General features: G+C 46.3%; 1 protein-coding gene and 2 long non-coding RNA genes across 3 annotated transcripts in view; 2 read left to right on the plus strand and 1 right to left on the minus strand.

Annotated features, from left to right (window-relative positions):
- LOC146427216 (DDB1- and CUL4-associated factor 8-like) overlaps positions 1-19,203 on the plus strand; it is a 33,767-nt gene extending 14,564 nt beyond the window's left edge. Inside the window, 9 exon segments of the mRNA XM_085082204.1 lie at positions 2,192-2,302; positions 3,875-3,947; positions 4,246-4,303; positions 6,493-6,534; positions 6,537-6,602; positions 9,477-9,607; positions 14,740-14,859; positions 15,495-15,644; positions 19,168-19,203. Of these exon segments, the coding sequence (XP_084938330.1) occupies positions 2,192-2,302; positions 3,875-3,947; positions 4,246-4,303; positions 6,493-6,534; positions 6,537-6,602; positions 9,477-9,607; positions 14,740-14,859; positions 15,495-15,644; positions 19,168-19,203 (787 nt within the window).
- A 2,204-nt stretch (positions 19,204-21,407) lies between these two features.
- LOC146427218 (uncharacterized) lies at positions 21,408-22,464 on the plus strand. Its single transcript, XR_014856483.1, has 3 exons — positions 21,408-21,668; positions 21,857-22,386; positions 22,450-22,464. It is a non-coding gene; the product is annotated as an uncharacterized LOC146427218 (long non-coding RNA).
- On the minus strand, positions 21,944-22,624 carry LOC146427219 (uncharacterized). Its single transcript, XR_014856482.1, has 2 exons — positions 22,479-22,624; positions 21,944-22,356 (listed from the first exon to the last, which is right to left on the minus strand). It is a non-coding gene; the product is annotated as an uncharacterized LOC146427219 (long non-coding RNA).
- Positions 22,625-23,904: the final 1,280 nt, after the last annotated feature.

The following is a 23,904-nucleotide window of genomic DNA, read 5'->3' on the forward strand; positions in this document are numbered from 1 at the left end:
ACTAGGACCGGTCTGCTTAGTGAGTGTGGGAAAAATGGGAGTTCTGAGGGGAAATGTGGGAATTCTGAGGGGGAATTTGGGAATTCTGGATGATAAACAAGGATTTGGGGGGGAAAAATGGGATTCTGGAGGGAAAGTGGGAATTCTGTGGGGGAAAATCAAGAATTCCGAATCCGGAGTCTTGAACGGGGATTTTTTTTTTTTTTAATGGGGATTTTTTTATGGAAAAACAGTGATTTTTGGGGATGCTGGGCAGAAAATGGGGATTTTGGGTGGGAAAATGGGGATTTTGGCTGAGAAAAGGGGGATTCGGGGGGAAATGAGGGTTCTAAGAGGAAAAACTGGGATATTTTGGGAAAAAATGGGGAATTTTGGGGCAGGGGCAGGTGGACGTTGGGGAATAACAGGTTATTTTTGAGAGAAAATCAGATTTTTGGGGGGAAACCAGGTTTTTTTGTGGAAATCAGGTGATTTTTGTGGAGAAAATATGTTGGATTTTTTTCTTGGAAATGGAGATTTCTGGGAAAAATAGATATTTTTTGTGAGGAAACTGATTTTTTTTTTGACAAATGGATTTTATTTTTGGAAAATTGATATTTTTGTGTGAAAACATTTTTTTCCCCAATCAGATTAATTTTGGGAAAAAACATTATTTTGAGGTGTTTTTTGGGGGAAAGCAGTTTGAGTTTTATGGGAAAACCATCAGTTTTTTGATGAAAAATAGCTATTTTTTTAATACAAACCAAGAATTTCGGGTAGAAAATCAATTTTTTCGGATGGAAAACCAGGATATTTTATGGGAAAAGCGGGGATCTTTTAGGAAAAACAGCTTCTGTACTTTTCCAAGGCTGCAGGCTGTCATTCCAGAGGCTGCTCAGCCCAAATCCCGAGGTTTCATAAGCAGGATGAGCCTTTTAATCCCTGATCCCTCTGGAATCCACGGGCAGAGCTGAGCCCAGCCCCCTCCTGCTGCATCCCTCGGGAATTCTCACCCTGCTGAGCCAATCCCCAATATTCCACCCCAATTCCCAAAAATCCCTGCTGGTTTGGGGGAAAATGGGGATTTTTTTGGGGAATAGTGGGGATTTTTCTTGGAAAAATTGGGATTTTCCTTGGAAAAATGGGGATTTTTGGGGAAAAAGTGGCGATTTTTGGGGGGAAAATGGGAATGTTGGGCAGAAAAGTAGGATTCTGCCAGGAAAAAAGAGATTCTGGGGGGAAATGGGAAATTTCTGGGGAATAGTGGGGATTTTTGGGGAAAAAATGGAGATTCTGGGGGGAAATGGGGATTTTAGGAGAAAAACGGGGATTTTTTTGGAAAGAATGGGGATTTTGCAGCTAATAATGAAGAATGCTGGGCAGGGAAATGAGGAGTCTGCCAGAAAAATGGAGGTTCTGGGAGGAAATGGGGAATTTTTTGGGGAAAAATGGGGATTTTTTGGGGAATAATGGGGATTTGTGGAAAAAATTAGAATTTTGGGGTAATAATGGGGAATGCTGGGCAGGAAAATGATAATTCTGCCAGGAAAATGGGGATTCAGGGGAAGAATGGGGATTTTTTTGGGGAAAAATGGTGATTTTTCTCGGAATAATGGGGATTTGGGGGGGGCACATGGGAATGCTGAGCAGGAAAATGATAATTCCGCCAGGAAAATGAGATTCTGGGAGGAAATGGGGATTCAGGGGGAAAAACGGGGATTTTTTGGGAAAAATGGAGATTTTGGGGGTAATAATGAGGAATGCTGGGCAGGAAAATGAGGATTCTGCCAGGAAAATGGAGGTTTGGGGGGAAAATGGGGAATTTTTGGAGAAAAATGGGGATTTTGGGGTAAAAAATGGGGATTTTTTGGGGGAAAGTGGGAATGCTGGGCAGGAAAATGGAGATTCTGGGGGGAAATGAGGAATTTTTGGGGAAAAATGGGGATTTTTTTGGGGAATAATGGGGATTTGTGGAAAAAATGAGGATTTTGGGGGTAATAATGGGGAATGCTGGGCAGGAAAATGAGAATTCTGCCAGGAAAATGAGGATTCAGGGGGAGAATGGGAATTTGGGGGGAAAAATGGCGATTTTTTTTTAGCAATAATGGTGATTTTTTGGGAAAAATAGGGATTTTTTTTTTTTTTTAAATGGCAAAAATGGAGAAAAAGTGGTTTTGGGTCAGTTTGGGGTTGACCCCGAGGTTTTTCCCAGGAAACTGGTGGTGACCAAGGAGAAGGACAAGAAGGTTGGGCTCTACACCATCTTTGTCAACCCTGCCAACACCTCCCAGTTCGCTGTCGGCGGCCGCGACCAGTTCGTGAGGTGAGCAGACTGGGAGCACTGGGAGAGCTCAGATCCAGGGAATTCCCATCCCAAATCCAGGCATTCCCATCCCAAATCCAGGCATTCCCATCCCAAATCCAGGCATTCCCATCCCAAATCCAGGGAATTCCATCCCAAATCCAGGGATTCCCATCCCAAATCCAGGGATTCCCATCCCAAATCCAGGGATTCCCATCCCAAATCCGTGATTTCCCTTCCTGAATCCATGATTTCCCCATCCTAAATTCAAGATTTCCATTTCCCAAATCCGTGGTTTGCCCATCCTAAATCCAGGGATTCCCTTCCCAAATCAGGGGCCACGAGCAGTTTGTGAGGTGATGCCAAACTGGGAGCACTGGGAGCCCCAAATCCCTGTTTTCCCCATCCCAAATCCGTGATTTCCTAAATCTGTCCCTTCCCCTTCCCAAATCCATGGTTTCTCCATCCTAAATCCAGGGATTTCTCTTCCCAAATCAAGGGCCATGACCAGTTTGTCAGGTGGGGCCAAACTGGGAGCACTGGGAGATCCCAAATCCAGGGAATTCCCATCCCAAATCCATGGTTTCCCTTCCCAAATTTGCCTCTTCCTAAATCTGCCTCTTCCCCTTTCTGAATCCATGATTTTCCCTTCCCAAATTGGGATCTGGGACCAGTTTGTTTGGTGAAGCCAAACTGGGAGCACTGGGAGAGCCCAAATCTGTGATTTCCCAATCCCAAATCCATGATTTCCCTTCCCAAATTGGGGGCCATGGCCTGTTTGTGAGGTGGGGCAAACTGGGAGCACTGGGAGAGCCCAAATCTATGATTCCCCATCCCAAATCCATGATTTCCTCTTCCCAACTTCCTCTTCCCAAATCCAGGGATTTCCCCATCCCAGATCGGGGTCTGGGACCAGTTTGTTTGGTGAGGCCAAACTGGGAGCACTGGGAGCCCCAAAACCAAGTCTATCCTGGCACAAAATTCCAGGGAATTTCAGGATGGAATTTTGACATGGAAACCCATTCCTGCTCCAAATCCAGGTGTATCCCAGCATGGAATTCCAGGGAATTTTAGGATGGAATTTCAGGCACAGGAATGTCATTGTTGCCCCAAATTCCACGTAATTTCAGGATGGAATTTCGGGCATGGAAAATTGCGTTTCTGCCCCAAATCCAGGTGTATCCTGGCCCAGAATTCCAGGGAATTTCAGGTTGGAATTTCGGGCATGAAAGATTCGTTTCTGCCCCAAATCCAAGTGTATCCCATCATGGAATTCCAGGGAATTTTAGGATGGGATTTTGGGCATGGAAACCTCATTCCTGCTCCAAATCCAGGTGGAATTCCAGGGAATTTTAATGTGGAATTTCTGGCACGGGAATGTCATTCTTGCCCCAAATCCAGAGAATTTTAGGATGGGATTTTGGGCATGGAAACCTCATTCCTGCCCCAAATCTGAACCTATCCTGGCCCAAAATTCCAGGGAATTTTAGGATGGAATTTTTGCCCTGGGATCCCGGAGCTGAGGAAAGGAATTTTTAGGATCCAAAGTTCTCCCTGGATCTGATCCAATCCCTTTTTTCCCTGATTTTTCAGGATTTACGACCAGAGGAAAATTGATGAGAACGAGAACAATGGAGTGCTGAAGAAGTTCTGTCCTCATCACCTGGTACTGGAGGAACTGGGAGGGAACTGGGAGATGCTGGGAGGGAATTGGGAGATACTGGGAGGGAACTGGGAGCACTGGGATGGGTTTGGGATCACCCTGGAGTCATCCCATGGGAAAAAACCTCTCCTTTCCCTGAAAAAACCCCTCAGGAAGCTACAAAAACCCCCTAAAATCTCATTTTTTGAGGTTTTTACCCCTCAATCCCAATTTTCCTCCTCCCTAAATCCCAGTCTGGGAGTTTAAGGTTGGAAATTCCTGGGAAAAGGAGCTGATCTGAGATTTTTTCCCATTTTTCCAGGTGAACAGTGAATCCAAAGCCAACATCACCTGCCTGGTGTACAGCCACGATGGCTCAGGTGAGTCCAGCTGGGAATTTTGGGGATCCCACTCCCCAAACCCCCCATTTCCCCCTAAAAAACCAACTTTCCTCTCAAAAAATATCCATTTTCCCCCCAAAAAATGCATTTCCCCCCCAAAAATCACCTATTTCCCAAAAAAATCCTGATTTCCCCCTCAAAATTCTATGTTTTCCAAAAGAAAAATAATTTTCCCCCAAAAAATACCTATTGAGCTCCAGACCCTCCTGTTTTCCCCGTTTCTCCCTATTTTTCCCCATTTTCCTTATGGTCTTCCCCCTTCTCCTTGTTTTTCCTATTTTCCCCCAAATTTCCCCATTTTTCCCCTGATTTCCTGCTGTTTTCCCCATTTTCCCCATTTTTCCCCACTTCCCTCAGTTTTTCCTGATTTCCCAATGTTTTTCCCCATTTTCCCCACCATTTTCCAGTTTTCCCACTGTTCTATCCCATTTTCCCACTGTTTTTCCCGATTTCCCTCAGTTTTTCCCAATTTTCCCACCATTTTTCCCCATTTTTCCTCTGTTTTTTCCCATTTTCCCACCGTTTCCCCCATTTCCTGCTCAGTTTTTCCCATTTCCCCTCAGTTTTCCCCATTTCTTGCAGTTTTTCCTGATTTCCCGCTGTTTTTCCCCATTTTCCTCACCATTTTCCCTATTTTCCCTCAATTTTATTCCATTTCTTGCTGTTTTTCCCAATTTCCTGCTGTTTTTCCCCTCAGTTTTCCCCTCAGTTTTTCCTATTTCCCTCAGTTTTTTTACATTTCCCCTCCATTTTTCCCCATTTCTTGATGTTTTTCCCATTTTCCTCACCATTTTCCCCATTTCCCCTCAGTTTTTCCTCATTTCCCCACCATTTTCCCCCATTTTCCTCATCATTTTCCTGTTTTCCCCTCAGTTTTTCGTGATTCCCCTCAGTTTTTCCCTCAGTTTTCTCAATTTCCCCTCAGGTTTTCCCGGTGTTTCCCCTCAGTTTTCCCCTCAATTCTCTCCTCAGTTTCCTCCTCAGTTTCCCCTCAGTTTCCCCTCAGTTTCCCCTCAGTTTTTCCCTCAGTTTTCCCAATTTCCCCTCAGTTTTCCCCTCAGGTTTTCCTGATGTTTCCCCTCAGTTTTTCCTGATTTCTGCTGTTTTCCCCTCAGTTTTTCCCAATGATTCCCCTCAGTCTCCCCCTCAGTCTCCCCCTCAGTTTCCCCTCAGTTTTCCCCTCAGTCTCCCCCTCAGTCTCCCCCTCAGTCTTCCCCTCAGTCTCCCCCTCAGTCTCCCCTCCTCAGTTTCCCCCTCGCTTCAGTTTCCCTCAGTTTCCCTCAGTTTTCCCTCTCAGTTTTCCCTCAGTCTCCCCTCAGTCTCCCCTCAGTTTCCTCAGTTTTCCCCTCAGTTTTCCCCTCAGTCTCCTCAGTCTCCCCTGTTTCCCCCTCAGTTTCCCTCAGTCTCCCCTCAGTCTTCTCAGTCTCCCCTCAGTCTCCCCTGTCTCCTCAGTCTCCCCCTGTGCTTCCCTCAGTTTCCTCAGTTTCCCCCCCTCAGTTTCCCTCAGTTTTCCCTCAGTTTTCCCTTCATTTTCCCCTCAGTTTTCCCTCAGTTTTCCTCAGTTTTCCCTCAGTTTTTCTCAGTTTTTCTCAGTTTTCCCCTCTTTTTTCCCCTCAGTTTTCCCCTCAGTTTTCCCCTCAGTTTTCCCCTCAGTTTTCCCCTCAGTTTCCCCTCAGTTTTCCCTCAGTTTTTCCTGATGTTTTCCCAATTTCCCCTCAGTTTTCCCCTCAGTTTTTCCTGATGTTTCCCCTCAGTTTTTCCTGATTTCTGCTGTTTTCCCCTCAGTTTTTCCCAATGATTCCCCTCAGTTTCCCCCTCAGTTTTCCCCTCAGTCTTCCCCTCAGTCTTCCCCTCAGTCTTCCCCTCAGTTTCCCCTCAGTTTCCCCCTCAGTTTTCCCCTGTCTTCCTCAGTTTTCTCAGTCTCCTTAGTCTCCTCAGTCTCCCCTAGTCTCCCTTAGTCTCCCCTCAGTCTCCCCTCAGTCTCCTCTGTTTCCCCTCAGTTCCCCTTCAGTTTCCCGTTTTCTGTTTAGGTTTCAGTTTCTCAGTTTTCCCTCAGTTTTCCATTTTCCCTGTTTCCATTTTCCCTCAGTTTTTCGATTCCCTGTTTTCCCGATTCCTGTTGTTTTTCCCATTGTTTCCTCAGTTTTTCCCTGTTTCCCTGTCTGCAGAGCTGTTGGCCTCCTACAACGACGAGGACATTTACCTGTTTGACTGGGTCACAGCGATGGAGCTCTGCAGCAAGAGATGCAGTGGGGTTGGCACAGGAACAATGCCACGGGTGAGAGAACGGCCCTAAACCGACCCTAAACTGACCCTGAAACAACCCCAAAACCAACCCTAAACTGACCCTGAAACAGCCCTGAAACAGCCCTAAACTGACCCTGAAACAGCCCTAAACTGACCTCGAAACAGTCCTTAACTGTCTCAAACTGACCCTGAAACAGCCCTAAACTGACCCTAACTAACTTGAAACGGCCCCTAAACCGACCCTAAACTGACCCTGAAACAGCCCCAAACCGACCCTAAACTGACCCTGAAACAGCCCCAAAACCGACCCTAAACTGACCCTGAAACAGCCCCAAAACCGACCCTAAACTGACCCTGAAACAGCCCTAAACTGACCCTGAAACAGCCCTAAACTGACCCTGAAACAGCCCTAAACTGACCCTGAAACAGCTCCAAACTGACCCTAAACTGACCCTGAAACAGCTCCAAACTGACCCTAAACTGACCCTGAAACAGCCCTGAAACAGCCCTAAACTGACCCTGAAACGGCCCTAAACTGACCCTGAAACAGCCCTAAAACTGACCCTAAACTGACCCTGAAACAGCCCTAAACTGACCCTAAACTGACCCTGAAACGGCCCCAAAACCGACCCTAAACTGACCCTGAAACAGCCCCAAAACCGACCCTAAACTGACCCTGAAACAGCCCCAAAACCGACCCTAAACTGACCCTGAAACAGCCCCAAAACCGACCCTAAACTGCCCCTGAAACAGCCCTAAAACCGACCCTAAACTGCCCCTGAAACAGCCCCAAAACCAACCCTAAACTGACCCTGAAACAGCCCTAAACTGATCCTGAAACAGCCCTGAAACAGCCCTAAACTGACCCTGAAACAGCCCTAAACTGACCCTGAAACAGCTCCAAACTGACCCTAAACTGACCCTGAAACAGCCCTAAACTGACCCTGAAACAGCCCTAAACTGACCCTGAAACAGCTCCAAACTGACCCTAAACTGACCCTGAAACAGCCCTAAAACTGACCCTAAAACAGCCCTGAAACGGCCCTAAAACTGACCCTAAACTGACCCTGAAACGGCCCTCAAACAGACCCTAAACAGACCCTGAAACAGCTCCAAACTGACCCTAAACTGACCCTGAAACAGCTCCAAACTGACCCTAAACTGACCCTGAAACAGCTCCAAACTGACCCTAAACTGACCCTGAAACAGCTCCAAACTGACCCTAAACTGACCCTGAAACAGCCCTAAACTGACCCTAAACTGACCCTGAAACGGCCCTCAAACTGACCCTAAACTGACCCTGAAACAGCCCTAAACTGACCCTGAAGCAGCCCTAAACTGACCCTGAAATGGCTCCAAACTGACCCTAAACTGACCCTGAAACAGCCCTGAATTAGCCCTGAATCAGCCCAAAACCGACCCTAAAAGAGCCCTGAATCAGCCCTAAACTGGCCCTAAAACAGCCCTGAAATTGGCCCTGAAACAGCCCTGAATCACCCCCAAACTGACCCTAAAACAGCCCTAAACCACCCCAAAACTGACCCTAAAATGGCCCTAAATCTCCCCAAAATCAGCCCTAAAACGGCCCTAAATCACCCCAAACTGACCCTAAAACACTCTGAAAACACCCCAAAACCAACCCCTAAAGAGCCCTAAATCGCCCCAAAACCGACCCTAAAACAGCCCTGAATCAGCCCTAAAACAGCCCTAAATCAACCCTTAATCAACCCTAAATCAGCCCTAAAACACTCCTAAATCAGCCCTAAAACTGACCCTAAAAGAGGCCTAAATCAGTCCTAAAACATCCCAAAATTCTTCCCACAATCACCCCAAAATCAATCCAAAAATACTCACAGAATCTTCCCCAAAATCAGCCTGAAATCGCCCCAGAATCCCTCCCCACAATCACCCCAAAATCCCTCTGAAGTCACCCCAAAATCCTCACTGAAATTACTCCCAAATCACCCCATAAACACCCCAAAATCAACTTCAAAATCACCCTAAAATCAGCCCAAAATCTGTACCAAACTCCTGAAAAAAACCCAAAAAACCCCAAAATCCCAACTTGGAATTTGGAATTCCCCCAAATTCCCCCCAAATTCCTCCAAATTCCCCCCAAATTTCCCCAAAATTTCTCCCAAATTCCCCCAAATCTGCCCAAATTCCCCCAAATTCCCGAGTTTTTAGCACTTCCAACATTCCTGCTCCCCTCAATCCCCCCTAACAACCCAAAATTCCCGCTATGATCCCTGAAAACCCTTTTGGGAATTATCTCAGTGGGGAATTCCCATGGGGATTTTCCCCTTTTTTCCCCATTTTTCCAATTTTTTCCCTGTTTTTTCCATTTTTTCCCCCATTTTTCCCCATTTTTCTCCCATTTTCCCCCCATTTTACCCATTTTCCCTCCATATTTCCCCCATTTTCCCATTTTCCTCTCATTTTTTCCATTATTTCCCCCATTTTCCCCATTTTTTCTCCATTATTTTCCCCATTTTTCCCCATTTCCCCATTTTCCCAATTTCCTCATTTTCCCCACTATTTCCATTTTCCCCATTTTCCCAATTTCCTATTTTTCCCATTTTCCCCTATTTCCCCATTTTCCCCATTTTTTCCCAATTTTTCTCCATTTTCAAATCCCATTTTTCCCATTTTTCCCCATTTTCCCGAATTTCCTCATTTTCATTTTCCCATTTATTTCCCATTTTTCCTATTTTCCATTTTTTCTCTTCTTTCCCCATTTCCCCATTTTTTCCCTCCCTTTTCCCCTTTTTTTCCCTGTTTTTCCCACTTTCCCCCTGTTTTTCCCATTTTTTTCCCCCCATTTTCCCCACTTTCCCCATTTCCCTCCCATTTTTTCTCTGTTTTTCCCATTTTCCCTCATTTTCCCATTTTCCCCATTTCCCAGTGAAAGGGGTGAACTTCTACGGCCCCAAGAGCGAGTTTGTGGTGAGCGGCAGTGACTGTGGGCACATCTTCCTCTGGGAGAAATCCTCCTGCCAGATCGTGCAGTTCATGGAGGGAGACAAGGGCGGCGTGGTGAGTCACCAGTTCCTGAAATTCCCACCATTCCCAAAAATCCCACAATCCCACCATTCCCGAAATTTCCACCGTTCCAAAATCCCCACAATCCCAAAACTCCCACCATTCCTGAAATTCCCACTATTCCCACTATGCCCACCATTCCAAAATCCCCAAAATTCCCAAAACTCCCAACATTTCCACCATTCCCAAAATTCCCACAATTCTTACCATCCCCAAAATCCCCAAAATTCCCATCATTCCCCAAATTCCCACAATCCCCAAAATTCCCACCATTCCCACAATTCTTACAATTCCCAAAATCCCAAAATTCTCACCATTCCCACCATTCCCACCATTCCCACAATGCTTACAATTCCCCAAATCCCAAAATTCCCACAATTCCCATTTTTCCCAAAATTCCCACCATTCCCATTCCCAGAATTCTTACAATTCCCAAATTCCCACCATTCCCAAAATTCCCCAAATTCCCCAAATCCCGCCATTCCTACAATTCTTACCATTCCCACAATTCTTACAATTCTCCAAATTCCCAAATTCCCACAATTCCCACCATTCTTACAATTCTCAAAATTCCCAAAATTCCCAAAATTCTTACCATTCCCACAATTCCCTAAGTGCCCAAAATCACAAAATTCCCACAATTTTCACAATTCTTGCAATTCCCACCATTCCCAGAATTCTTACAATTCCCAAAATTCCCACCATCGCCACCATTCCCACCAGTCCCACCATCCCCAAAATTCTCACAATCCCAAAATTTCCACAATTCCCAAAATTCCCCAAATTCTCCAAATCCTGCCATTCCTACAATTCTTAAAATTCCCCAAATTCCCAAAATTCCCACCATTCCCAGAATTCTTACAATTCCCAAAATCCCCAAAATTCCCATCATTCCCAAAATTCCCACAATCCCAAAATTCCCACCATTCCCAAAAGTTCCATCATTCCCACCATTCCCAAAATTCCCTACATTCCCAAAATCCCACCAGTCCCAAAATTCTTACAATTCCCAAAATTCCCACCATTCCCAAAATTCCTGAAATTCCTGAAATTTCCACAATTCCCACCATTCTCACAGTTCCCACCATTCCCAGCATTCTTACAATTCCCACAATTCGCACCATTCCCAAAATTCCCACAATTCCCACAAATCCCAAAATGCCCACAAATCCCAAAATTCTCACAATTCCCACAATTCTTACAATTCCCAAAATCCCCCAAATTCCCAAAATCCCAATTCCCACCAGGATTCCTCCCCATCCCCTCTGCTTTCACCCCAAACCCAGCAGAACCCCCAGGATTGCCCAAAATCCATTTTTTAGGTTCTTTTTGAGGTTTTCCCTCCTTTTTTCTCCTCTTTTCTTCACTTTTCCTTCCTTTTCCCTGTTTTTCTACCTCTTTTCCCTCATTTCCATCATTTTCTTTCATTCCCACTTCCTTCCCTGCTTTTCCTCCTCTTTTCCCCATTTTCCTCTCCCTTTTCCCCTTTTCCAGGGATTTTTAGGAGCCCCAGGATCCCAAATCTGAGGATTCTGTGGGATTTTTCCAGGGATTTTTGCGAGCCCCAAGATTCCAAATCCCAAAGATTCTGTGGGGTTTTTCCAGGGACTTTTGGGATCCCAAACAGAGCCAATCCCGAGGATGCTGTGGGATTTTTCCAGCGATTTTTAGGATCCCCAGGATCCCAAATCCAGAGGATCCTGTGGGATTTTTCCAGGGGGTTTTTTGGGATCCCACGCAGAGCCAATCCCTAGGATCCTGTGGGATTTTTCCAGGGATTTTTAGGATCCCCAGGACCAAATCCCAAAGATTCTGTGGGATTTTTCCAGGGATTTTTTTGGGAGCCCCAGGACCCTAAGCAGAGCCAATCCTGAGGATTCTGAGGGATTTTTCCAGGGTTTTTTTTGGGATCCCAAACAGAGCCAATCCCTAGGATCCTGAGGGATTTTTCCAGGTGTTTCCTGCCCTGTTCCTCAGGAAAGGGAAATGCCTGAGCTGGGAATGAATTGCCTCATCCCCAATTTCCTCTGCTGGGAATTCACGTCTCCCACGCTTTGGGATGAGTGGGAATTGCACCTCCCACTTTTCCCATATTTTTCCCCACTTTTCCCATATTTTTCCCCCCTTTTGCACATACTTTTCCCATTTTCTCACAATTTTTCCCCCTTTCCAGCCTTTTTCCCCCTTTCCTCCTTTTTTCCCACTTTCCCCCTTTTTCTTCTCCCCTTTTTTCCCCTTCTTTCCTTTTTCCCTTTTCCCTTTCCCTGTTTTTTCTCTTCTCCCCTTTTCCCCCCATTTCAATTCTCTTCTCCCCTTTTTTCTTCCCTTTTCTCCCTGTTTTTCTCCTCCTTTCCCATTTTTTCTCCCTTCCCCTGCTTTCCCTCTTTTTCCTTTTTTTCCCTTTCCTCTTTTCCCTCTTCTTCCCTTTTTCCCTTTCCTCTTTTCCTTCTCTTTCCCTTTCCCCCTTTCCCTCTTCCCCTTCTTTCCTTTTTTGCCTTTTTCCTTTTCTCCCTTTTCCCCTTTTCTACCTTTTTCCTTTTTCCCTTTTTTCTTCATTCCTTTTTCCTCCTTTTCCCTCTTCCCCTTCTTTTCTCCCTTTTTCTCCCTTTTCCCCTCTTTATCCCCTTTTCCCTCTTTCCCCATTTTCCTGTTTTTCCCTTTTTTCTTTCCCCTTTTTCCCCTTTTCCCAGCCTTTTCCCCTCCTTTTTCCCCCATTCCCACATCCCACCCCCTCTGTCTGTGCCTCAGTCCCCCATTCCCAATCCTAATCCCAATCCCAATCCCATTCCCAATCCCATTATCCCACAATTATCCCTATTTTCCCAGGTGAACTGCCTGGAGCCTCACCTGCACCTTCTCCATTCCCAGTCCCAATCCCATTATCCCACAAACATTCCCATTTTCCCTGTTATTCCCAGCTGAGGAGGGTCAGATCCCCCATTCCCACTCCTATCCCAAATCCCACAATCCCCACAATTATTCCCATTTTTCCAGCTGAACTGCCTGGAGGGGCAGAGCCCCCATTCCCAGCCCATTCCCAATCCCACAAATCCCATTTTTCCCATTATTCCCAGCTGAACTGCCTGGAGCTACACCCTCTCCTGTCTGTGGGCACATCCTGCATTCCCAATCCCATTCCCAGTCCCACAATTCCCATTTTTCCTGTCATTCCCAGGTCAACTGCCTCAAGGGGCAGAGCCCCCATTCCCAATCCCATTCCCAATCCCACAATAATTCCCATTTTTCCCATTATTTCCAGGTAAACTGCCTGGAACCTCACCCCCACCTGTCTATGGGTCAATCCCACAATAAATCCCATTTTCCCCACAATAATTCCCATTTTTCCCATTTCCCAGGTGAACTGTCTGGAGCCTCACCCCCACCTGTCTGTGGGTCAATCCCCTCAGTCCCAATCCCACAATTCCCATTTTTCCCATAATTTTTCCTGTTATTTCCTTGCAGGTGTTATTTTCCTGTTATTTCCTTGAAGCCACACCTGCACCTTCCCCCATTCCCAATCCCAATCCCACAATAATTCCCATTTTCCCACAATTTTTCCCATTATTCCCCATTCCCAGGTGAACTGCCTGGAGCCTCACCCCCACCTGCCCCCATTCCCATTCCCAATCCCACAATAATTCCCATTTTTCCCACAATAATTCCCATTTTCCCCCCAATAATTCCCATTTCCCTGTAGGTGAACTGCCTGGAGCCTCACCCCCACCTGCCCGTGGGTCAATCGCCCATTCCCAATCCCACAATTCCCACAATAATTCCCATTTCCCCACAATAATTCCCATTATTTCCCACAGGTGAACTGCCTGGAGCCTCACCTGCGCCTGCCCCCATTCCCATTCCCAATCCCAATCCCACAATAATTCCCATTTTCCCCACAACAATTCCCATTTTCCCCACAACAATTCCCATTTTCCCCACAACAATTCCCATTTTCCCCACAACAATTCCCATTTTCCCCACAATAATTCCCATTTTCCCCACAATAATTCCCATTTTCCCCCCAATAATTCCCATTATTTCCCATTCCCCTGTAGGTGAACTGTCTGGAGCCTCACCCCCACCTGTCTGTGGGTCAATCCCCCATTCCCAATCCTACAATTCCCACAATAATTCCCATTTTCCCCACAACAATTCCCATTTCCCCACACAAATTCCCATTTTCCACCCAGTAATTCCCATTTTTCCTGTTGTTTCCCAGGTGAACTGCCTGGAGCCTCACCCCCATTCCCAATCCCACAATAATTCCCATTTTCCCCATTTCCCTGTAGGTGAACTGCCTGGAGCCTCACCCCCACCTGTCCATGGGTCAATCCCCTATTGCCAATTCCCACAGTAATTCCCATTTTCCCCACAATAATTCCCATTTTCCCCACAATAATTCCCATTTTCCCTACAATAATTCCCATTTTCCCCCCAATAATTCCCATTTTTCCCATTTCCCAGGTGAACTGCCTGGAGCCTCACCCCCACCTGTCCATGGGTCAATCCCCCATTCCCAATCCCACAATTCCCACAATAATTCCTATTTCCCCACAATAATTCCCATTATTTCCCACAGGTGAACTGCCTGGAGCCTCACCTGCACCTTCCCCCATTCCCAATCCCAATCCCACAATAATTCCCATTTTTCCCACAATTTTTCCCATTATTTCCCATTCCCAGGTGAACTGCCTAGAGCCTCACCCCCACCTGCCCCCATTCCCATTCCCAATCCCAATCCCACAATAATTCCCATTTTCCCCACAACAATTCCCATTTCCCCACAAAAATTCCCATTTTCCACCCAGTAATTCCCATTTTTCCTGTTGTTTCCCTGCAGGTGAACTGTCTGGAGCCTCACCCCCAATCCCAATCCCACAATAATTCCCATTTTCCCCATTTCCCTGTAGGTGAACTGCCTGGAGCCTCACCCCCACCTGTCCATGGGTCAATCCCCTATTGCCAATTCCCACAGTAATTCCCATTTTCCCCCAATAATTCCCATTTTCCCCCAATAATTCCCATTTCCCCACAATAATTCCCATTTCCCCACAACAATTCCCATTTTCCCCACAATAATTCCCATTTTCCCCCCAGTAATTCCCATTTTTCCTGTTGTTTCCCTGCAGGTGAACTGTCTGGAGCCCCACCCCCACCTGCCCGTGCTGGCCACCAGTGGCTTGGACCACGATGTGAAGATTTGGGCTCCCACTGCCGAGGCACCCACCGAGCTGCGCGGCCTCAAGGAGGTCAGGGCTTTATCCCGGCTTTTCCATGGTTTTCCTGTGGTTTTCCATGAGGTTTTCCATGGTTTTCAGATTGCTTTCCATGGTTTTCCATGATTTTCCCATGATTTCCCACGATTTTCCCATGATTTCCCCACGATTTTTCCAGATTTCCCCACGATTTTTCCAGATTTCCCCATGATTCCCCACGATTTCCCATGATTTCCCACGATTTCCCCACGATTTTTCCAGATTTCCCCACGATTTTTCCAGATTTCCCCACGATTTTTCCAGATTTCCCCACGATTTCCCCACGATTTCCCACAATTTCCCATGATTTCCCCACGATTTTTCCAGATTTCCCCACAATTTTTCCAGATTTCCCCATGATTTCCCACGATTTCCCCACGATTTTCCCATGATTTCCCATGATTTCCCACGATTTCCCCACGATTTTTCCAGATTTCCCCATGATTTCCCACGATTTTCCCCATGATTTCCCACGATTTTCCCCATGATTTCCCACGATTTTCCCCACGATTTCCCCACGATTTTTCCAGATTTCCCCACGATTTTTCCCTGCTCTCCCTGTTTTTCCGTGATTTCCACAATTTTCCCATTTTCCCCCCGTTCCCTGACCCTCTCCCTGCTGTCCCCAGGTGATCAAGAAGAACAAGGTGGAGCGGGACGAGGACAGTTTGCACCACACTGACATGTTTGACAGCCACATGCTCTGGTTCCTCATGCACCACCTGCGCCAGCGCCGCCACCACCGGGTATGGGGAGAGAGATTCCCAAAGATCTGCCTGGTTTGCCTCATTCCCCCCTTTATCCACTGTTACCCCATTTATCCCAGATTTTCCCCCCATTTTTCCCCCATTTTCCCCGCTTTATCCCCTATTTATCCCCCATTTATCCCAGTTTTTCCCCCCATTTTCCCCCCATTTATCTGGTTCCTATTTATTCCCATTTCCCCCATTTATCCCACATTTCCCCCATTTTTTCCCCCAATTCCCCCATTTATCCCACATTTCCCCCATTTATCCCCTATTTATCCCCATTTCCCAAATTTCCCCCATTTCCCCCATTTCCCCAATTTACCCCAGTTCCCCATTTTCCCCATTTCCTCCACTTTATCCCCTATTTATCCCAATTTTCCCCCATTTTCCCCCAATTCCCCCATTTACCCCAATTCCCCCATTTATCCCAGTTTCCCTCTTTATCCTATTTGTCAATTCCCCCATTTTACCCCAATATCCCCATTTACCCCAGTTCCCCATTTATCCCAGATTTTCCCCCATTTCCCCCCATTCCCTCCATTTTCCCCATTTCCCCTCTTATCCCTATTTATCCTTTTTATCAAATTTTCCCCCAATTCCCCCTTTATCCCTGTTTTTCCCCATTTATTTCAATTTCCGCCATTTATCCCAATTTTCCCATTTATCCCCCATTTATCCTGATTTCCCCTCAATTCCCCCATTTCCCCATTTATCCCAATTTCCCCCATTTATTCCCTATTTATGCCCCTTTTCCCCCCAATTTCCCCAGATTTCCCCATCTATCCATATTTCTGATTCCCCTTTATCCTTATTTATCTCCTTTTTCATCTCCTGTTTAATCCCAAATTCCCCATTTATCCAGAATTCCCCCAATTCCCCATTTATCCCAATTTTCCCCATTTTCCCCCAGTTTTCCCCATTTCCCCAATTTATCCCAATTCTGATTTCCCCCATTTATGCCAATTTCCCAATTTTCCCCAATTCCCCATTTATCCCAGTTCCCCATATCCTTTATCCCAGTTCCCCATAATCCTTTATCCCCAGTTCACACAAGATTCCCCCATTTACCCCATGTTCCCCATTTACATGATTTCCCCGTTGTCAGTTTCCCCCAGTTGTCCGTGCCCTGATTCCTCCAGTTCCCAAATCTTATCCCAAGTTCTGGTTTCACAGTTTTAATCCCAGATATCTAGTTTCCCCACTTATCCCCAGTTCCCCCAGTCAATCATTTTATCCCTATTTATCCTCTTTTACACAGTTTCCCCTTTATCCTTTTTATCTGATTTTTCCCCAATTCCCCCATTTCCCCCCAGTTCCCCCATCTATCCTGTTTCCCCAGATTCCCCCATTTCCCCATTTAATCCCAATTCCCCCAGTTCCCCGTTTATCCCCAGTTCCTACAATTTATCACAATTTCCCCCAATTTCCCCATTTATTCAATTTCCCCATATCCCCCTTCCCATCCCCAGTTCATCAATTCCCCAGTTCCCCCAATTCCCCATTTATCCCAATTCCCCCATAGCCCCTTTATCCCCAAATTCTGATTTCCCAGTTTCCCCAGTTCCCCCATTTCCCCCCAGTTCCCCATCTGTCCCATGTTCCCCCAGTTCACCCATTTCCATTTATCCCAAGTTCACTCCAATTTATCCCCAGTTCCCATGGCCCTATTTATCCCAAGTTCCCCATATTCCCCCCGTTTATGATTCCCCATTTATCCCCGATCCCCCATTTATCCTAGGTCCCCAGTTCCCCAGTTTCCCCAGATTCCCCGACACTGATTCCCCATTTGTCCCCAGTTCCCCCAGTTTCCCCCATTTCCTTGTTTTCCCCAGTTCCCCGTCTGTCCCAGTTTTCCCCATAGCCCCATTTATCCCCAGTTCCCCCAATGCCCCTTACATTTTCACAGTTTTCCCCATTCCCCGTTTAATCCCAGTTCTGATTTCCCCCAATTTATGTAGTTTCTGATTTTCCCCAGTTCCCCACATTTATCCCCAGTTCCCCATATCCCCCTTTATCCAGTTCACCCAAAAGATTCCCCCATTTACCCCATATTCCCTCGTTGCACTTAGTTTCCCCATTTATCCCAGTTTCCCCAATTTAATCCCAAATGCCACAGTTCATCCCAGTTCCCCAATCTGTCCCGATTCCTCCAGTTCCCCATCTGTCTAAGGATTCTGATTTCCCCATTTAATCTGATTCCTCTAATTTCCCCCACTTATCCCCCAGTTCCCCATTTAATCCCATCTATCCTATTTTATCCTCTTTTCCCCCCAGTTTCCCCCTTATCCTTTTTTATCCCCAGGTTACCACAGTTCCCCATCTGTCTCATGTTCCTGATTCCCCCCAATTTCCCCATTTATCACAGTTCCCCCAGTTCCCCATTTGTCCCAGTTCCCAGGTGTCCCAGTTTCCCCCATATCTATTTATCCCAATTTCCCCCATGGCCCCATTGCCCCAATTCACCCCGTTACACTTAGTTCATTTATCCCAGTTCCCCCAGTTCCCCGTTTATCCCAATTCCCCATGGCCCCCTTTCATCTAGATTCCCCAGTTCCCCAATTCCCCATTTCCCCCATTTTCCCCCAATTCCCCCCATTCCCCATTTTTCCCCTAGTTCCCTCATCTATCCCATGTTCCCCCAGTTCCCCATATCCCCATTTATCCCAAGGATTCTGATTCCCCGTTTACATCCCAGTTCCCCCCAGTTCCCCTGTTTATCCCAATTTCCCCATAGCCCCATTTATCCCATTTTCCCCTATTCTCCCATTTATCCCAGTTCCCTCAGTCCCCCATTTATTGGTCCTCCATGGCCCGTTTGTCTAGTTTCTGATTCCCCAATTTCCCCATTTCCCCCAGTTCCCCATATCCCCATTGAATTCCCATTTATCCCAAATTCCCCCAAATTCCCTCCGTTTATCCCAGTTCCCCCATTTCCCCCAGTTCCCCATTAATCCCAGTTCCCCCATATTCCATTTATCCCCATTTCCCCCATTTTAATCCCAAATTTCCCCCCAAAGATTCCCCCATTTATCCCAATTTCCCCCAGTTATCCAGAAATGCCACGTTTAATCCCCAGTTCCCCAGTTCCCCCATTTGTCCCAGGTTTTCCCCCCGTTTGCCCCCAGTTCCCCATTTGCCCCAGTTTTACATAGCCCCACATTTGTCCCAGATTCTGATTCTCCGTTTGTCCCAGTTCCCCATTTTATCCCAGTTCACTCCAGTGCCATCAGTTCCCCATGGCCCAGCATCCCCAAATTCCCCCAATTCCCCAATTTCCCCAGTTCCCCATTTCCCCCATGTCCCCATTTCCCCCAGTTCCCCATTCATCCCCCCAGTTTGCCCCAGTTCCCCATTTATCAGTTCCCCGATTTCCCCGTTTGTCTAGATTCCCCCCATTTATCCCCAGATCCCCGTTCACCCCCATTCACCCCCAGTTACTGATTCCCCCAGTTGTCCCCAGTTCCCCATGGCCCCATTTATCCCCATATCCCCATTTGTCAAATTTCCCCAGTACATCTGATCCCCATTCACCCCCACTCCCCATCTCCCGCAGCGCCGGGATCCGGGCGCAGACTCTCCCTGGAGCTAGGGCAGCTCCTCAGACACCTCCGACGACGGAGGAAGGGACTGGGTCCGGGTGCAGTGCATGCCCTCGTGAGCCCACCACCCCAAAACCACCCCAAAACCCCCCAAAAACACCCCAAAACCACCCCAAAACCCCCCAAACCCCCGGGGGGACCCCACCCCGCTAACACCGCAGCTCCGCATTCAGAACCCCCAAAATTCCCCTTTTCCCCCCAGTTTTGGGGTTTTTCTCCCCACTTTTGGGGTCTCTCCCCCTCTCTATTTTGGGATTCCCCCCGTTTTTGGGGTTCCCTCCCCTCCCTTTGGGGGGTCCAGGGGGGATTTTTGTACTTCCCCCCTGCAGTTTTGGGGTTCCTGAGCTCTCCAGCTCCCCTTTTTGGGGGAAGGGGTCCCACCTTTGCCCCATTTCCCCCTTTTTTCCCCATTTTCCCTTTATTTTCCCCTTTTTTTCCTCCCATTTTCCCTCCCTTCCCCTTTTTTCCTTTTATCTTTCTTTTTCCCCCATTTTCCCCTTTTTTTTCTCTTACTTTTCCCCCATTTTCCCTTTTTTTCTCTTACTTTTCCCCCATTTTCCCCTTTTTTCTCTTACTTTTCCCCCCTTTTTCCCTTTTTTCTCTTATTTTTCTCCCTTTCTTTTTTCCCTTTTATTTCTCATTTTCCACCTTCCCCATTTTCCCCTAATTTTCCCCTCACTTTTCCCCCATTTTTCCTTCTTTTTCCCCATTTTTCTCCCTTTTTTCCCATTTTCCCCTTTTTTTCCCTCACTTCCCCTTTTCCCCCTTTCTTTTTTCCCCATTTTCCCCTTTCTTTTCCCCATTTTCCCTTTATTTTCTCCACCTTTTCCCTCTTATTTTCCCTTTATTTTCTCCTTTTCCCTCTTATTTTTCCCCATTTTTCCCCTCCTTTTCCCCATTTCTTCCCCCATTTCTCCCCCTTCCCCCCACATTTTTTCCCCAATTTTTCCCCCCAATTTTTCCCCTATTTCCCCCCAATTTTCCCCCAATTTTCCCCCAATTTTCCCCAATTTTTCCCCCAATTTTCCCCATTTTTCCCTGGGGGTTCTCCCTCTGTACATAGCCGTGATTTGCACTTGGTTTGGCCCTTTTCCCCCCAGAACCCCCAAAAACCCCCAAAAAAACCCTTTCATTTCCCATTTCTTTCTCGGGGCAGGGGTTCAGGGGGGTTTTTTTGGGGGGAAAACCCCCAAATTTCACTGTTTAGAGGCCTAATTTTATATTGTATTAAAAACCAAATGGGACTGGGAGTTCTCCCTGGCAGAGTTGTAAAAGTTGGGATATATATTATATATAAATGCAATAAAAAGCGACTCAACGACCCCCAGAGTCCCCAAAATTCTTTCCCAAATCCCAATTCCCCAATTCCCAACCCCTCCTGACCCTTTTCCCGTTGGGTTTTTTCCCGTTTTCCCAGGATTTTCCCCCAAAAACCCTCAAACAGAGCAGCTTTTTTCCATCTTTATCAATACACAGTCAGCACGGTCTGGGGGGGGGAGGGGAAATTGGGGACATTTGGGGACATTTGGGGACACAGAGAGGGGTTGGGGACACCCCTGGGTCCCCTTTTGTCCCAGCAGGGGTGAGGAGAAACCAAAAAACAATCGGTTTTGAACCAAAATCCAGCGGTTTTCAGGAATTTGGGGACAATAAATAAAGGGGAATTTGGGAAGGGGAAATTTGGGGACATTTGGGGACATTTGGGGACACGGGGGGAGGGGCAGGGGACACACGAGCCGGCGGCTGCTGCGGGTTTTAGCTTTTATTAAATAAAATATATTAATTAATTAACATTTTCAGTCACTCTGCCCTCCCCTCCCCCAGCCCGGGTTAGTAACTAAACCTGAACCCCAAAAATTCCCCTCCCCCCCTCCCCTCCCCCACCCCAGTTTGGGGTTTTTCCCTCCCAGTTTGGGACTGGGGGGGATGGGAGGATCCTCCCCCAAAAAATTGGGATTTTTTGGGAGGTTTTTACCCCAATTTTGGGGGCTTTTCTTGCTTTCCCACCCTAAAAATTGGGATTTTTTCGGGTTTTTTCCCCAATTTTGGGGCATTTCTGGCTTCATTTCAATGCCTGTGACCCCAAAAATTGGGAATTTTGGGGTTTTTTCCCAATTTTGGGGTCATCACTTTCTGCCCCCCCAAAAATGGGAATTTTTAGGCACCCTAAAATTGGGATTTTTTCGGGTTTTTTCCCAAATTTTGGGGCATTTCTGGCTTCATTTCAATGCCTGTGACCTCAAAAATTGGGAATTTTGGGTTTTTTCCCCAAATTTTGGGGTCACCATTTGCTGCCCCCCCAAAAATGGGATTTTTAGGGGTTTTACCCCAATTTGGGAGCTTTTCTTGCTTTTCCACCCTAAAAATCGGGATTTTTTGGGATTTTTTTCCCCCAATTTTGGCGCATTTCTTGCTTCATTTCAATGCCTGTGACCCCAAAAATTGGGAATTTTGGGTTTTTTTCCCCAAATTTTGGGGTCACCACTCTCTGCCCCTCTCCAAAAATGGGATTTTTAGGATTTTACCCCAGTTTTGGGGGCATTTCTTGCTTTCCTTCCCAAAAAAATTGGGATTTTTTGGGATTTTTTTACCCCAATTTTTTTGGGGTCACCATTTGCTGCCCCCCAAAAATAGGATTTTTAGAGTTTTTTCCCAATTTTGGGGTCATTTCTTGCAGTTCCCACCCCGAAAACTGAGAATTTTGGGTTTTTCTCTCCCAGTTTTGGGGTAATTTCTTGTTTGATTTCAATGCCTGTGACCCCAAAAATTGGGAATTTTAGTTTTTTTCCCCCATTTTTGGGGTCACCACTTTCTGTCCCCCCAAAATGGGATTTTTAGGGGTTTTTTCCCAATTTTGGGGTCATTTCTTGCATCATTTCAATGCCTGTGACCCCAAAATTTGGGATTTTTAGGGTTTTTTCCCCAGTTTTGGGAGCATTTCTTGTTTGATTTCAATGCCTGTGACCCCAAAATTTGGGAATTTTGTGTTTTTTCCCCCATTTTTGGGGTCACCACTCTCTGCCCCCCCAAAAATGGGATTTTTAGGGTATTTTTTTTAGCATTTCTTGCTTCATTTCAATGCCTGTGACCCCAAAAATTGGGATTTTTAGGGTTTTTTCCCCAATTTTGGAGGGAATTTCTTGCTCTCCTCCCCAAAAAAGTGGGAATTTTGGGTTTCTTTCCCCAATTTTGGGCTGTTCACCACTTCCTGCCCTCTCAAAAAATGGGAATTTTAGAGGATTTTCCCCAATTTTGGGGTCACCACTTTCTGCCCCCCAAAAATGGGATTTTTAGGGTTTTTTCCCCGTTTTAGGAACATTTCTTGTTGTCCCACCCTAAAAATTGGGATTTTTCCGGGTTTTTTATCCCAATTTTGGGGGTGTTTCTTACTTTCCCACCCTAAAAATTGGGATTTTTAGGGGTTTTTTCCCCAATTTTGGGGTCACCACTTTCTGCCCCCCCAAAAAATGGGATTTTTAGGATGTTTTCCCCAATTTTGGGGGTCATTTCTTGCTGTTCCCCCAAAAATATGGGAAATTTTGGGGTTTTTTCCCCAAGTTTTGGGTTTTTCCCCCCAATGTTTGGGTTATCACCATTTCCAACCCCCCAAAATTGATTTTTTTGGTTTTTTTTTCCTCAATTTTTGGGGCATCACCATTTTCAATCCCCCTAAAATTGGGTTTTTTAGTTTTTCCCCCAATTTCTGTGGTTCACCATTTTCAATCCTCCCAAAAATTGGGGTTTTTTTGTTTTTTTCCCCAATTTTGGGGGGAATCACCATTTTCTATCCCCCAAAACTGATTTTTTTTAGGTTTTTTTCCTAATTTCCAGGGGGTCACCATTTTCAAACCCCCCAAAATTTTATTTTTTTGGGTTTTTTTCCCCAATTTCTGGGGTTCACCACTTTCAACTCCCCCAAAATTGGGGTTTTTTGGGTTTTTTCCCCTAATTTCGGGGGGATCACCATTTTCAACACCCCCAAAATTGAGTTTTTTCCATTTTTCCCCCAATTTCTGGGGTCTCACCCCTTCCTTCCCCCCAAAATTGGGGTTTTTTGGGTTTTTTCCCCAATTCCAGGGTCTCCCCCTTTGTCACCTCCTTGTCCCTTCCTGTCACATCCCAAAAATGAGCTCAGCCTTCCCGGGGGGCCAAAAACCCCCAAAATCACCCCAAAATCACCCAAACTCACCACCTTCCCGACCTCCTGCAGCCTCCTGCCCCCAAAATTGGGAATTTGGGGTTTTTCCCAATTTTAGGGGAATTTCCTGCTTCATTCCAATGCCTGTGACCCCAAAAATTGGGAATTTTGTGTTTTTTCCCCAATTTTGGGTTCATTTCCTGCTTCATTTCAATACCTGTGACCCCAAAAATTGGGAATTTAGGGTTTTTCCCCCAATTTTAGGGGCATTTCCTGCTTCCTATCAATGCCTGTGACCCCAAAAATTGGGAATTTTGGGTTTTTTCCCCAATTTTGGGGTCACCATTTGTTACCCCCCAAAAATTGTTTTTTTCCCCCCAATTTTGGGTTCATTTCTTGCCTCATTTCAATGCCTGTGACCCCAAAAATTGGGAATTTTTGGGTTTTTTTCCCCAATTTTGGGTTCATTTCAATACCTGTGACCCCAAAAATTGGGAATTTTAGGGTTTTTTCCCCAATTTTGGGCTCATTTCTTGCCTCATTTCAATGCTTG

Source organism: Lichenostomus cassidix, chromosome 25, assembly GCF_008360975.1.
Source record: "Lichenostomus cassidix isolate B80296 chromosome 25, HeHo_3.0, whole genome shotgun sequence".
Classification (NCBI taxonomy): Eukaryota; Metazoa; Chordata; class Aves; order Passeriformes; family Meliphagidae; genus Lichenostomus; species Lichenostomus cassidix.